We start from the raw sequence: 16,990 nt of genomic DNA on the forward strand, positions 1-16,990 counted from the left end.
AACGCTTTGAGACCCACTGAAGCAGACAGATTCAAACCAATGAAAGTCCATGTACATTCTTATCTAATAATAAAGCTTGTCTACGAGTCTGAAGATTAATGAGGAGTGTAGTATTTTCTGTGACTACGCAGCCCCAGCTGTAACCTATATATTTTGCCACATGCAGGTCAAGTATAACCATGGTACGCCGGTGGTCGATTGCCATTTTCTTTTCGCCGTCTGCGCCTGTCCTCGGCAGGGAATTTTCTTTTGGTCTCAAATGTGTAATACGCGGCCTTTGTAAAAGGACTTACAGCATTCTCGTTCTGAAGCCGCATGCAACAAGGTGCTGTCTTCTATGTCAGCCAAGGCAAGTTGGCGCCTAAGCTGGTCTTTAAAGCGTTTCCGTGGGGCACCTCTGTTACGAAGACCACCTTTTAGCTCACCAAAAAAGGTTGCCTTTGGCATACGTTCGTCCCCCATACGGGATACGAAATGTGTGTCAATATTTCAGACCAAAAAAAATAATTGCAGCGAAACCTTGTTTAACATGAACAAATGAACTTCTTGTGTTTTCCCACGACCATCACAACACAATAGGAGACATTATTTTCATCAACTTTTTACCTAGTACAACTAAGCTGTACAAATCATGCACTCTTAGACGCTCGTAATTAAACATGCTTCACACTTTAACGACATTACTGGCGAATAGAAATATTATTCCGAGAAATTCATATTACTAATAAAATACTTTCAATCATCATTTAACACATTGCCTGAAGCGGTTGGAGCCATTTGGAGGCGCTGTGACTCAGCGGCCAAGCGCTTGCTGAACCGGGTTTCGAATCTTGGTGAAGACCGGGATTTCTCATTTCGGGATTTTTTGCGCGCCTCGGAGTCCACCCAGCTCTAATGGGTACCTTATACTAATTGGGGAAAAGTAAAAGGCTGTTGGTCGTTGTGCTGGCCACATGACATTCAGGTTAACAGTGGGACACAGAATCATCATCTGCCATAAAGATCGCAAGGTCTGAAGGGGGAACTTTACTTTACTTAGCTTTATTCATTCTATAGGTTAGGAGATATTTCTCACTTTGACTGGACGTTTCAGGCATTCTATAGAATTCGCATTTTGCCGGTAACATACACATAATATGTACATAAAACCGCCATAACATGCCTGGTGTAGAAAGCAATCCTTGTAGCGACGAATTATTATCAATTTTCAACCCAAGAAAGCTGGGAATTCCCAAAGCCGATATCCTGGTTCTTACGATCATTTAGTGTTTGTTCCCAGTTCCCACACACGCCTATAGTAGGCCTACTCTATATATAAGTCCAACATCTCAAACACAGTGAAACCAAGTCGTGCTTTTAATAAAAGACTATCTTAGTCATGGCTAATGCCTATAAACAGATCACGCCTTGTATGTTTAATTAAAAAGTTTTATATTGAATTCTGTATTTCTAATATTGTTTGTCAAGATCTCAAAAGACTCAGTTATCCTGGAAATACCGTCCTACGATTAACAGCTCTGATCAAAGACAAAGGTGCATACGCGTTTTTGTCCTGTAGATAACTCTTCTGATTTTGAGGTTGTTAATGTGAAGCGAAGTAGTCGTAGAGAAAATCAATGTGTTTGATAAGTGTTTTAAGGACTTCCGTAGGTTCAGCATATCAGGGAGTGATAATAGTACCGAGGCAATACTGTGTTAAAGTTGTGTTGCAACAGCGGATGTGGTTGAGGCATTGAAGAGTGAGGGAAAAGAACGGTAGATATCGGGAGGCGAACCCTAGACCTAAAGACTGATGAGTGTATGTCTGTGTGTTTGTGTTTCGTTGTCCTATCATCACACTACACGCTAAAGATAAATATCCCCACCCACTCGCCTCTAATATCCCCACCCACTCGCCTCTAATATCCCCACCCACTCGCCTCTAATATCCCCACCCACTAGCCTCTAATATCCCCACCCACTCGCCTCTAATATCCCCATCCACTCGCCTCTAATATCCCCATCCCCTCGCCTCTAATATCCCCATCCACTTGCCTCTAATATCCCCACCCACTCGCCTCTAATATCCCCATCCACTTGCCTCTAATATCCCCATCCACTTGCCTCTAATATCCCCACCCACTTGCCTCTAATATCCCCACCCACTTGCCTCTAATATCCCCACCCACTCGCCTCTAATATCCCCACCCACTCGCCTCTAATATCCCCATCCACTTGCCTCTAATATCCCCACCCACTTGCCTCTAATATCCCCATCCCCTCGCCTCTAATATCCCCATCCACTCGCCTCTAATATCCCCACCCACTCGCCTCTAATATCCCCATCCCCTCGCCTCTAATATCCCCATCCACTTGCCTCTAATATCCCCATCCACTCGCCTCTAATATCCCCACCCACTCGCCTCTAATATCCCCATCCCCTCGCCTCTAATATCCCCACCCTCTCGCCTCTAATATCTCCATCCACTCGCCTCTAATATCCCCATCCACTCGCCTCTAATATCCAAATCCACTCGCCTCTAATATCCCCATCAATTCGCCTCTAATATCCCCACCCACTCGCCTCTAATATCCCCATCCACTCGCCTCTAATATCCCCATCCACTAGTCTCTAATATCCCCACCCACTCGCCTCTAATATCCCCATCCCCTCGCCTCTAATATCCCCATCCACTTGCCTCTAATATCCCCATCCACTCGCCTCTAATATCCCCACCCACTCGCCTCTAATATCCCCATCCCCTCGCCTCTAATATCCCCACCCTCTCGCCTCTAATATCTCCATCCACTCGCCTCTAATATCCCCATCCACTCGCCTCTAATATCCCCATCCACTCGCCTCTAATATCCCCATCAATTCGCCTCTAATATCCCCACCCACTCGCCTCTAATATCCCCATCCACTCGCCTCTAATATCCCCATCCACTCGCCTCTAATATCTCCATCCACTAGCCTCTAATATCCCCATCCACTCGCCTCTAATATCTCCATCCACTAGCCTCTAATATCCCCATCCACTCGCCTCTAATATCCCCATCCACTAGCCTCTAATATCCCCATCCACTCGCCTCTAATATCCCCACCCACTCGCCTCTAATATCCCCATCCACTCGCCTCTAATATCCACATCCACTCGCCTCTAATATCTCTATCCACTCGCCTCTAATATCCCTATCCACTCGCCTCTAATATCTCTATCCACTCGCCTCTAATATCCCCATCCACTCGCCTCTAATATCCCCACCCACTCGCCTCTAATATCCCCATCCACTAGCCTCTAATATCCCTATCCACTCGCCTCTAATATCCCCATCCACTCGCCTCTAATATCCCCATCCACTCGCCTCTAATATCCCCATCCACTCGCCTCTAATATCCCCACCCACTCGCCTCTAATATCCCAATCCACTAGCCTCTAATATCCCTATCCACTCGCCTCTAATATCCCCATCCACTCGCCTCTAATATCCCTATCCACTCGCCTCTAATATCCCCATCCACTCGCCTCTTATATCCCCATCCACTCGCCTCTAATATCCCCATCCACTCGCCTCTAATATCCCCATCCACTAGCCTCTAATATCCCCATCCACTCGCCTCTAATATCCCCATCCACTCGCCTCTAATATCCCTATCCACTCGCCTCTAATATCCCCACCCACTCGCCTCTAATATCCCCATCCACTCGCCTCTAATATCCCCACCCACTCGCCTCTAATATCCCTATCCACTCGCCTCTAATATCCCCATCCACTCGCCTCTAATATCCCCATCCACTCGCCTCTAATATCCCCATCCACTCGCCTCTAATATCCCCACCCACTCGCCTCTAATATCCCAATCCACTAGCCTCTAATATCCCTATCCACTCGCCTCTAATATCCCCATCCACTCGCCTCTAATATCCCTATCCACTCGCCTCTAATATCCCCATCCACTCGCCTCTTATATCCCCATCCACTCGCCTCTAATATCCCCATCCACTCGCCTCTAATATCCCCATCCACTAGCCTCTAATATCCCCACCCACTCGCCTCTAATATCCCCACCCACTCGCCTCTAATATCCCCACCCACTCGCCTCTAATATCTCCACCCACTCGCCTCTAATATCCCCATCCACTCGCCTCTAATATCCCTATCCACTCGCTCCTGAGTCCACCCAACTCTAATGGGTACATGTCTTTAGAGGAAAGAAAAGGCAGGTCGTCATTCTGCTGTCCACATGACACGCTCGTTAACTGTCGAGAAACAAAGGACATTTACATCATCTGCCAGATCTGAAAGAGATACTTTACTTTTTTAATTTTATTAACAATCATAATAGGAGGCGTGATGGCTGAGTGGTAAAGTGCTTGTCTTCCGAACAGTGGGTCACGGGTTCAAATCCTGGCGAAGACTGGGAATTTTACTTTCGGGATCTTTAGGGCGCCTCTGAGTCCACCCAGCTCTGAAGGGTACCTGACATTAGTTGGGGACAGTAAAGTGGTTGGTCGTTGTGCTGGCCACATAACACCATCGTTAACCGTTGGCCAGAGAAACAGATGTCTTATGAACATAGAAGATTGTATAGTTATCTATTGTTTCTATTTCATGTTTGTGTTTACTAAGCCTCAGACGGAAGCCTAAAGGGGACTTATTCAGCTTATATCACCACTTCAGTGAAGTACTATTTCTTTTCCTTGTATGAGATAGTGCGTTAACTAATTTGTTAATTATTTTTATTGATTCTTGTGTTGTCAGGTAAAATAAATAATTGTGCAAAATTTCATCTTGATCCGAGATTGGGGTTTCGGAGAAATAACGTGTACAAACTTTTGGCCAGACAGACAGACAGACAGAGTTGATATAAGCTTCGTAAAAAGTTCGTACTTTTGTACTCCTCTGTCGTTATAACAACGTATTTTAATACTAGGCGTGTATTTAACACAGTGGTTCCCATACCAATACTTGCGAACCCAAGTTCAGGATGCAGGATGGTTGGTAAACTTGCTTCATTAGTATAGGTACTGTGATACAATCCAAGGTATTGATGTAAGATTGCTGCTTAATCAATAAATATCATCAAGACGTTACTCTTAAAAAATAACAATGCTTACTCCTTATTGTAGATTTACTTTAAAAATAACAATGCTTACTCCTCATTGTGGATTTACTTCAAAAATAACAATGCTTACTCCTTATTGTGGATTTTCAATATTGGAGGGAAATCCATAAATACCTACCTTTTTGGTGTATCGGATGTACAGAATAAAGGGAGTGTTTTCAAACTATGTTTTTTAAAAGCTATATTGACATTTTAAGCTCTTTCTGTTTGTAGCTTTTATTTAGTTTGCAGCATTGAAGTTTCATTCTAGCGTCCTTGACATTGGCCATTTTAATACATTTGCTCAACACTTAAACTGCTAATCTTTTCATATCTAAGTCCTTATGAGTGCCCATCCACTGAAATGATGGCTCCACCCCTTCTGGGACTTCTGGCTTAACCAGTTACATCATGATTTTTCTTCTGTTATTATGGTTTATAGCCCCAGTTATAAGAGATAACTTCCTTGTTGCATTCACGTGACCTGTAAGCACCATCCTAATAGATTAAACACGCTTTAAAAAAAAACACATTCAGTCCTTTGAAAAGAGGCATATTCTGACACGTTAGATTATAAAGACGGATTCGTTTATAGGGAATGTAGTACATATCAAAACACTGTATAAGCTTGCAGTTAATTCTATTATATAACAACGAGTGTCGGCAAGTCTATATATGCATTAACGAATATTTGAATACGCGAGATAAACAAAAATTTCGCTTATCAGGATAATGAGAAACTAGCTCCATGAACAATGTAGATAAATGAATGGTCTAAATGTAAGGATACTATAAACAATAAATAGATTATATGTAACTGATATAGTCTTTAGCTAATGTGATTGGCGTTGCATTGTGTTTTGTTTGTTTTTGTTTCGCAGGATGATGAGAGCAGTAGGGAGGTGGCGTGCAATCGAATTGGCTTTATAGCCAGGACGAATATCTCCCAAGGTAGGTGACACATATACAGATCTGTATTGACGAAAGTAAACAATCATTTTTTTTTTGTCACTATTTCGCATTATTACAATGGTTATGCTTGCCCTTGGTGTGGCAAAACGTGTACGTCACAACTGGAGCCGAAGACAAGCCTTATTATTTCGTATAATGTGTAACTAATTCAAGTTTAGATCTAGAGAACTGGAGAAAGGGCTTTTATAGCGCAATGAAATGAACAGATTTCTAGACAAAAATTTTGTTTTTTGATTGTCATCATTATTATTAAACTTCATGCGAGTGTGATTTTCAGAGGCTTAAATAATCTCTTCCAAAAGTCTTGGACAAAATCCACTGCGTTTGTTTGCAAATACACGTATCATGCCATACAAGTCAAGTGCATGTGACCACGCCAGCCCCACACACACCTTTGGACTCGGAATTCAGAAAGTTTAAGACAGTGGGAAAAAAAAATTCAAACACTGTTTCTACTTCCTCCCCTTGAATCAAAGTTTGGCCTGAACCTACAGTTTGTACCCATGTAACAACGCCCCGGCCTGCACTGATCATTACTTGCTTGTTCAGAAACTATAGGGCCGGACAGAGCATTTCGTGAGATCTAAGACTCCGCTGCCTTTTTGGGGTCTCGTCAAACCATGTTTCCATTTCTCCATTTCTGTTTTTTTTTTTTGTTGGGTTGCTATTAGAGTGCAGACGACGACTCTTACAACTGTAGTGCTCCCATCTAATGAGTTAAATGAAAAAGAAAGCTTTGTGTCTGAGAAGCTTCCAAGCACATGCAAATTTTACTAAAACCTGTCTATTTTATGAAGACTCTAAACCTAAAACAAGAGAGTGGTTTTTCTATTTCATTCACTATAATATAGCTGTAGTTTGGGTGTCGACCGCCTGAAAAACTGTTGATTGTGACATTTGTAAAGGTTTCTTTCGTCCTAGCCAATGAACACAGTTCCATATGTCATGGCGCCCACTAGACATCGTGCTGGTGTCCTCATTAGCATGAACATTTCCGCAGACTTTTGCTCTACAAACGCTGAAAAGAGTCTTAGAAACATTGGGTTTACTTATCCTTGATCTACATGACAACATTTTCCGCGGACTAACAATTTCCAACAACTGATGTTGATCCGGAGACAAGCCTGAATTTGAAACACCCCACCTTCTTTTTTCCGACCTATAGTCATGGTCCTGCCACAAGGATATAACACTAACCGATTATGAATAAGAAGAAATTTAAAGTTCGGTTGACATTATTGGTTTATTTAATCACGTGATCTAGCTGAAAGGTGTAGGCAAGGGGAAAAAAAACTCAAGAGAGCAGGAGTATGATTAGGTCACAAAAAGGTTAGATCTAGTAGTGTCTACAGTCTACACAGAATACTGTGTACGTGAACAAAGTAAGTTTAAAAAAAAGAATTATTTTGGAGTGTGTAAGTCTCTGTCTCTGCATAAACGTAAGGTTGTAGATTTCATTGAATCTTCCTGGTAGTGATTCTCTTTGATTCTTATTTATTTTATTTCGTATCTATCTATCTATCTATCTATCTATCTATCTATCTATCTATCTATCTATCTATCTATCTATCTATCTATCTATTTGTCTATCTATCTATCTATCTATCTATCTTTCTATTTGTCTATCTATCTATCTATCTATCTATCTATCTATCTTTCTATTTGTCTATCTATCTATCTATCTATCTATCTATCTATCTATCTATCTATCTATCTATCTATCTATCTATCTATCTATCTATCTATCTATCTTTCTATTTGTCTATCTATTTATCTATCTATCTATCTATCTATCTTTCTATTTGTCTATCTATCTATCTATCTATTTGTCTATCTATCTATCTATCTATCTATCTATCTATCTATCTATCTATTTGTCTATCTATCTATCTATCTATCTATTTATCTATCTATCTATCTATCTATCTATCTATCTATCTATCTATCTATCTATCTATCTATCTATCTATCTATCTATTTATCTATCTATCTATCTTTCTATCTATCTATCTATCTATCTCACACACACACACTCGCTACTTTTTTGTTCTAGTCTCTTGTCTTTTTACTCTTTATCTCTCTGTCTCTTCTTGAACATCTCTCCCTCTCTCTTTTCTCCCTCCCTCTTTCTTCTTTTCTCTCTCTCTCTCTCATTCTTCTCTCTGTCTGTCTGTATTGGAGATTTGAACTGTCTTCGACTTTGCACTTTTTGCGTTATTCTACTTTGTAATAACTGCAGGGTGGCAGAGCCTGCGGCGCTACTGATCTTAAACTGTATCGGATATTCCGAGAGGGGGGGGGACTGCTGTGTGGGCGACATCGTTCCGACCAAAGACAATGCCCAGGCTTTCATCTCACTTTGTTCGAGATGAACCATAGTCGTTTAACGACTGAAGGAGGCCAATGATGAATTGAATAGCTTTGACGTCTTTCTGGCGCTTTGACCTTAATACTTAATATTTCTTTCTGAAGAAACGTCGTATATGTATCTCTCCTTCTCTTTTTTTTCTCTCTTCCTCTCTCCCTTCCTCTGTTTCTGACATTTTCTTCTTTTGTTTCTCTCTCTCTCTCTCTCTCTCTCTCTCTCGTCAATTCTAACTCTTGTCTGTTCTCCTTTTTAACTTTCTCTTTCGCCATTTCTGTTTCTTTCTTCTTTCTCCTCTTATTTTCCTTCTCCCTTTCTCTGTCTATTTCTCTCTCATTCTTTTTTTTTTCCTTTCCTTTCTTTTGCTCTCTTCTCATAATGTCTAGCATTCTCTTTGTTTCTGGCTACCTTCTCTATTGTTTGTACAAAGTTTATAACAACTCTGTCTGTCTGTCTGTCTGTCTGTTATGTCTGTCTGATAATTTTTTTTGTGTGTACGTAAATTCTCCCACACCCATTCTGGGATCAAGTCAAAACTTTATACAATTATTTGTTGTACCTAACAAAACATCAATCAAAGAAAAAAAAATATCCATTATTTTATTAATTACTAATGATTTCTTTTGGTATCGGAAAAGGAATATAAATGCTACTTATTGAAATATGTGGCTGTATATGTGAAGTTATTCCCCTTACTACGCTTTATACACTTTTTTTTTCACTTTCCATCTTTAGATGAGATTGAAATTTTGCAGACTTATTTTTAGTTCCTAACAATGCATAATTGAAAAATAAAGAATTAGTAAATCAATTAGTATTAATTAATTAATTTTGTTATCTATAAATGGAAGCTTATCCCTGTAGTATTGAGATATATGGCAGTGGTTTCGCGTTTTGTTTTTGTTTTTTATATGTTTTGTTTCGCTCTCTTTTCTTTCACACAATTTTGTTTTTGCTTTCTCTTTTGTCTTCCTTCACGCAGCGTTAATTCAGTCAAGTCCTTGTGTCTCACTTTTCATGTTGCCACGTTACGCAGTTAGATAGAATGTCACGTGTTAGACATAAACACTGTATTCTTGCGCCTTTCTATTCCCCAGATCAAATTCGGACAGACAGTATCCAGGTAAGTTAATCTCTCATTTATAGTCAGCATTACAGGGGGGGGGGGCGTCCCTTCTGGAGTAGCGCGATGGGTGCCCGCAACACGGATAGATATCCACCAAGGAATGACACCAAATAGATGATATGACAGAAAGAATTAAATTCTAAAACAAATTCGTTTTCTATCTTTCACTTTTTTTTTCAAGATGGCGCTGCGCATGTTTTTAGCTGCATCTCTGTAGATGAAACAAAAAAAATACGACAGAAATGATTATCAAGTTACGATACGAAAAGAAAGAAAATGATATTATTTTAGTAGCTGGGGAGGGCACAGAGATAGTTCAAAGCTTCAAGTACATTGGAACTGTGCTAGCGATAAATTAAATGTTGTTGAAAACACAGATTCTATCATATGAAAAATGGGGGCAACAAAGATTAAGGCTACTTAGAAAAGTGTCATCCTTTAGTGTTAGCGAAAAAGCCTTATCAATGTTTTACCTCGCCCACATCTGCAGTATTTTAAGTTTCAACGTTGCAGCCTGGTATTGAAATCTGAACCTAAAAAATAAAAAATAAACTAAATTTGTAATTGCTGTAGTAAGATCACAGGCAACAAACAAACCCCAAACTTGGACAACTATTTGAGACAAACATTGCTAAGAAAGCTATAAAGATTTTAAACATAATAAAAAGTCACCCTCTTCTTCATGACTTTAACATTTGACCATCATAAGGAAGACAGAAGACACTGACCACAAAAACAAATAGACACAAGAACTCTTTTGTTCCTTTCGCAATTCAATTGTTGAACAATATGTAACCTACTGTTGTCAATTTCGCATGTAATACTATAATGATGTAGGCTAATGTTAAAAGGAAACTGTAATATGAACGTATATGTTGTGTGCTATTGTACAAGTGTTTGCTCTAATCATGTACTGTTTTTTGTAATGAATAATTGTTAAACAAATTTCCTCGCGGATAATAAAGACTATTATTATTATGTTAAAAACGAGCAAGTAGTCATTCTCTGGCGCTGCCAGGGTCGAGTTTCGTTAAAGAGAAACAAAATTCATCGTAGTCCCTTTAACAGTTTCCACTGAGGAATTTTCTGGTGATGTGGCAGGTCTGCAGCAGTACCGCCCTCTGACAGGCAACGAGGATGTTCCCAGGAATGTTAAGGGCCTTGCAGGTGTCGGTGAGGTGTCTGTGAGGTCAATTGTTATTATCCCCTCGGTTGATATAACAATTGGATGTATTGTTATTTTGGACAATTTCCATAGACGCTTAATCTCCAAGCCTAGGTTCCCATATTTTCTTTGTTTTTCTATCTCAGTTTTTCTTAAATTATGAGGCAGTGGTATGGCGATGTCGATAATGGTGGCGGTTTTTTCTTTTTTATCATTATTATTTATTATTATTATTAGTAGTAGTAGTAGTAGTACTTTTATTATTATTATTATTAGTATTAGTAGTAGTAGTACTTTTACTATTATTATTGTGCGTCACAAAAATAGAAAAGTAAAGCAACGAATATTTTATTTTGGGTAAATATGTTGACACTGTTAGTGTTATTCCTACCAGGTGACACCAACCCTAGTAACGCCTCTGCGCAACAATACTTGTTTATGTACATTGGATGCATGAATTAAAAAGAAATACATTGTAGGGATGGTGGATATTATATTTGTGTTAAACTCTGGAAGTAGAATAATTGTTAATTCGTCTGTATAAAATTTAACTTCAACATTTTTCACCTATGTTGTAATCTAAGCAAGACCATTCAATATAAGGATTGGTCTCGGCCTAAGGCAGTCGAAGAGGACCACTGTGATATTATAATATAACACAAAAAGGCGAATGGGTTCGGGGGTGAAGATTGAGGAAGAGTGAAGTATTTCATGTGTCATGTGACCTACCAGAACTATATAGTTTACGGTTATATGCGAACTGTTATTCTCGGAACTCGAGCGCATACATCATTTCCACGTAATTTAACGTGGTGATAACGTTCTGTGAGGTATCCTGGTCACGCCTTGCTATAAATCACGTTTTACGTTTAATCATAGGCGTAACTCTTGAAAGGTAATTATTCTCATTAACATCCTGCATGAATAATTAAATAAAATACTTTCATAGTTAGAATCGTGGTTGGCTGCCTGGTCGTGCGGTAACGCGTGCTGGATTGTCGTTCGGTCGTCTCTATGGTCCCGGGTTCATGCCCTTCCCACAGCCGACGTCCTGCGGGAGGTTTGAACTAAGAAGTAGATAATTTTCAACTTTGAAGGAACATCTGAAACATGTACAACATTTCACAAGCATTTTTTTGGTGGGAAGCGTGGTCGAGAGGCTAAGTGCGCTTGAACTTGGCTTGGCTTGGCTACCTATGAAGGGGGCTCGAGGTTCGACACCCGACTCGGGCAGAGTTGTGATTACTGATCGCCTGAAGGCAGCACGGAAAAAAGTTCTTCTAGAGAGATTGGACATGCTATAAACATGAAAGTAGCGCTATATAAAAGCCATGATCAATAATTTATTTTACAAACAAACATTTACTAAATTGAAGTTAATTTATTAATAATGATAATGATACGGACCTCGCCGTACCACTATCCCACAATAGAAGGAAAACAAAGCTATCTTTAGTAACAATACCTCTATTGTTATATCAACCGAAGGGATAATGTCGACAGGCCTCGCGCACACATCTGAAGCCCTAAGTATTCATACGAGGATCCTTATTGCCTGTCAAAGGGCAGAACTGACAGTACATCATCAGAATATTTCACATTGGACTCTGGTTAAATGCAATAGATTGTTTTCCTTTAACGAAGCTCGACCCTGGAAGTGACAGAGATTGAAAAATTAAATTCATTTCCATAATAATAACAATACTCTTTCTAATCCGTGAGGAAATTCGTTTGACAATTGTGCATTACAAATAACAATACATTATAAGCGGATACAGCCTATACTGTATACGACAGCACACAAAGCGTATAATCATACCCTAGTTTCTCTTTAACACCGCATGCGAAATTTACAACACCAAGTTACATTTTGTTCAATAATGTAATACTCTAACATGAAAATATAACCCTGAAGTAAGGCCCGGTTTTACGTATCTGCAACACAAGCTATATCTTAGGGCACACAATAAATGTATAGCACTAATGTATAATATCTAAAAAAGGGTCCGATATCTCAATTAGTTTAGGACCTTTTTAAATTTTGATACTGCATTGCCTTCAGTGGTTATTAATTATGGTCTTGAATAGATACTATCTTGACTATATGAGGATTTGTTTTTTCCTTCGTGATCAATATTTCACTTTTGGCACAATATGTTTGAAGGAATAAAATATCAAAGTACATGCCTAAAAACTCCTGGCCTAATGATTCAATGGGCTTTGTTGCTGAACATAAAAATTATTTATGTGTCAGACGCGAATAGCCCAATTTTTCAGTAAAAAAACATTAGAGGCCAATCTGGCAGGTAGACTAAACTAAACATAATTGCTATAATTATTGAAAAGTTGGTGCTGGTAGCTTTATGAAAATCATTAAAATTAAACATTTACTTTAAAAAAAAGGGGGGGGGGGATTTTCCATTCCAGTGAATTTTAAATAAAACGAGCTACATCTCTGTGTCCCATACTATAATTTTTAAGTATAAAAAATTAATATATAACAAAAATACTAAAACTTATTTAACGGAAAGCACCATGCATTCATTGCCACAACTCTCAATACTACAGGATTAATCCCCCTTTTCTTATTTAAAACAATACAGATTATTTAACACTAATTTATTTCCTCATTTGTTAATTTATTTGATTGATTCACGTATTGTCTTCGACTGTGAATATAATTTTTTAAAAAAATATTGAAGCTTAAGCTTTAACGAGCTACACACTGTCTGCCTTCTTCCTGAGCTTGTAATTGCTGGATACCAACATGAAAATATAATTCTATATAAACATAAATACTAACTAGGATTTGATCTGTAGACTTGTACCCACCGCTAGAAGCAAATGTATTATGTAGACGTTTGTATAAACAACACTATACCTGATGGGCTGGAGTCGAGGCTATAGCTCAGTAGTGCTTGCTTTTTTTTTATGACTTGTAAAATGTGACCAATAGCCTCATCTGGCTATTTGCTGCCACCATGTCAGTTATTATTAAATCCCGAGGCTGCCTTGCTTTAAGTAATCATTTATATTTCTCTCCGGACTAACCGTTGACTAACAACTTACGAAGCTTTTATATTACATTGACATTTGTGTGTGTAGCCATATATATAGGCAGTGGCATGGGCGTAGCCAGGATTTTTTTTCGGGGAGGGTTTGGGGGGGGGGGGATTCCCCCCCCCCGACCTCCCACCCACCCCGCCGCGGAAAAAAATTATATATATATATATATGTGTGTGTGTGTGTGTGTGTGTGTGCATAATTAATCTTTATTACATTCTGACCTTTTCGGAAGACGTTTATTGTTTATTGTAGACTCCCCGCCCTTGCTAGCAAGGGGGTCTGGGGGAGTTTGCTGCGCTCCTCCAGCGCGGGGCTTAGCCCCGCCGCCGAGCACTATTTCTGGTATTGAAAGCCAACAAAATGCATATTCTGAGGTATCTACAGTGCATTATCTTGCTATTAAAAAGTTTTATTTCAAAAACCTAATGTGCTATTCTTACTGACTTAGACCCTCTTGCGCCGTTCGGCACATTTTCCGGCAAGCTGTTTCCGCAACTCTTATTTTGCGTAATTCATTTTGTCGGAAAACATGTCCCGCAAAACCTCATGCGACGCTCTGTCACAACCTTACTAAGGATTCGACTCCCAGTTCGGCATATGATTTCTTTGATTTAGACCCGATCTCTATGACTGACTAATAAAAAACTGTCTTAGCCATCTTTGTTGAGACACATTTAATGATTTTATATTTCGGTAGAAGACTATTCACACTTAATTAATGGAGCCCAAGCCACTGGTAGAAATTTGTAACCTTTCTTGACTACGCTCTTGTAATTACATGCCTGTATTTCGCTTTAGATTTTATATCAAAAAGGAAAGTTTTTTCGTCAAATCATCTGTTGAGGGGTTTTAAACTAAAAAATCTCTGTTTTTTTGTTTTGTTTTGTTTTTAATTCAAAACCCCATTTAGCTACGATCATAGAATTTGGTGACTGTAGTTTGCTTTAAAATAATATTGAAGAGAGAGGTTTTTAACTCTAAACGCTCTGTAGGGGAATTTGAAACTCAAAACCATCTGGAGGGGTTTTAAACTTTAAAGAAAAAGCCATCAACTCAAAACCCCTTTGGCTACGCTCATAGATTTTATAGTGTGTAATTTGCTTTTTTTTTATATTGAAGAGGTACTTTTTAGCTTTAAACCCCAACTGGAAGGGGGAGGGGGGTTAAACTCAAAACCCCTTTGGCTACGCTCATAGAATTTTTAGTGTGTAATTTGCTTTTTTTATATTGAAGATGGGGTTATCGTAAATTTTGGATGGGGTTTTAAAATCAAAATCTTCCTCAACTGTGCTGTTGGAATTTGGGGATTGTTGTTTGCATTTTTTTTTTGTTTTGTTTTATAGAAGAGGGGGATTTAACTGCAAAAACCTCTGGTAGGGGTTTAAAATTCAAACCCCCCTGTAGGGGGTTTTAAACTCAAAGCCCCCCGGTAAAGGGATTTGTATCTCAAAACCCCCTGATAGTGGTTTTTAAAATCTCAAAACCCCCTGTAGGGGGATTTAAACTCAAAACCCCCTGGTAGAGGGTTTTTAACTCAAAACTGCCTCGGCTGTGCTGTGGTAAGTGATGATTTAGTATTAAAATCTCACCTAAAATAAACAAAATGAAAGCAAAAATCAGTCTCTAAATTCCGTCCCCCCCCCTCAGGAGGGGGGGATTTCATTTCGGGGGGGGGGGTTGAACCCCAAGAACCCCCCCCCCCTGGCTACGCCCATGGGCAGTGGTGGTGAGGCGTCTGTCTGTAAAGGACGACACATTCTTTGAGGATTTTTACTCTTTCACATTTTTTTAAATTATAAATTCCTTAATTTTTATGAAATAGGTTGACAATAGTAAGTTATGAATTTTCTTTTCTTGGAAATATTAAATACCACCAAGCAAATTATTTTTAGTTCAGTATTTTTAAGGAGGGACTACTCTTAAATATCAAATTTGAGATTCAATACAATGTACAAGGATGTTTTACCTTAAAAGTAAAAATTTTAATTAATATATTTTTATCATTTAATCAAATTTAATAGAAGATAATTTAAAAAAAACAACAACTTTTTTTAAAAGAATTGTAGGCTGCTAAATTGATTTTAAAAATAATATGTATGCTTACTTTAATCATGTCATTGCAAGACTATTAAAACTCAAACTGTTTCAATTAATGTACGAATTCTTATCGCACCATCAGTTACGCCCTGGCGGCTATGGATGTTTGTCTCACAACAAGAACTCTGATAACTATCTGAAATCGATAGTTATCATTAGCATTAACTGCATTACATACAAATAATCTAATATCGTAAAAAAATAAATCCTTTCTTTATAATTTGTTTGGAGTGTCAAACAATTAGATTCTATGTTTAAAATGTCAGAGAAGTCTGAGGCTTTTAATATATCATATTAAGCATGGTTTTAACTCTTGACTAAATTTTAATGTTTTGTACAACCATTTGGCGTTTGCCTCTCGGTATTGTGAGTGAGCTGCCGCCACTGTGTACATAGTCTAGTGCTGCAGTGCATTCTTTGTTTTGTGATAGTTGACTGTGTACATAGTCTACTGCTGCAGTGCATTGTTTGTTTTGTGATAGTTGACTGTGTACATAGTCTAGTCAGTCTAGTGCTACAGTGCATTGTTTGTTTTGTAATAGTTGACTGTATACATAGTCTAGTGCTGCAGTGCATTGTTTGTTTTGTGATAGTTGACTGTGTACATAGTCTAGTGCTACAATGCATTGTTTTGTGATAGTTGACTGTGTTCATAGTCTAGTGCTGCATTGTTTGTTTTGTGATAGTTGACTGTGTACATAGTCTAGTGCTGCAGTGCATTGTTTGTTTTGTGATAGTTGACTGTGTACATAGTCTAGTGCTGCAATGCATTGTTTTGTGATAGTTGACTGTGTTCATAGTCTAGTGTTGCATTGTTTGTTTTGTGATAGTTGACTGTGTTCATAGTCTAGTGCTGCATCGCATTGTTTGTTTTGTGATAGTTGACTGTGTACATAGTCTAGTGCTACAGTGCATTGTTTGTTTTGTGATAGTTGACTGTGTACATAGTTTAGTGCTGCAATGCATTGTTTTGTGATAGTTGACTGTGTACATAGTCTAGTGCTGCATTGCATTGTTTGTTTTGTGATAGTTGACTGTGTACATAGTCTAGTGCTGCATTGTTTGTTTTGTGATAGTTGACTGTGTACATAGTCTAGTGCTGCATTGTTTGTT

General features: G+C 38.7%; 1 protein-coding gene across 6 annotated transcripts in view; it reads left to right on the plus strand.

Moving 5' to 3' along the window:
• LOC106080042 (uncharacterized) overlaps positions 1–16,990 on the plus strand; it is a 49,584-nt gene that overhangs the window by 17,137 nt on the left and 15,457 nt on the right. For 4 of the 6 annotated variants that reach the window (XM_056037983.1, XM_056037984.1, XM_013241330.2 and 1 more), the window contains 2 exons: positions 5,968–6,037; positions 9,521–9,546. In XM_056037983.1, coding sequence (XP_055893958.1) covers positions 5,968–6,037; positions 9,521–9,546 — 96 coding nt within the window. Of the gene's footprint in view, positions 1–5,515; positions 5,867–5,967; positions 6,038–9,520; positions 9,547–16,990 lie in introns of those variants that run through there. The other 2 variants (XM_013241329.2, XM_056037985.1) reach the window with 2 other exon arrangements.

Source organism: Biomphalaria glabrata, chromosome 8 (assembly GCF_947242115.1).
Source record: "Biomphalaria glabrata chromosome 8, xgBioGlab47.1, whole genome shotgun sequence".
NCBI classification, from domain to species: domain Eukaryota; kingdom Metazoa; phylum Mollusca; class Gastropoda; family Planorbidae; genus Biomphalaria; species Biomphalaria glabrata.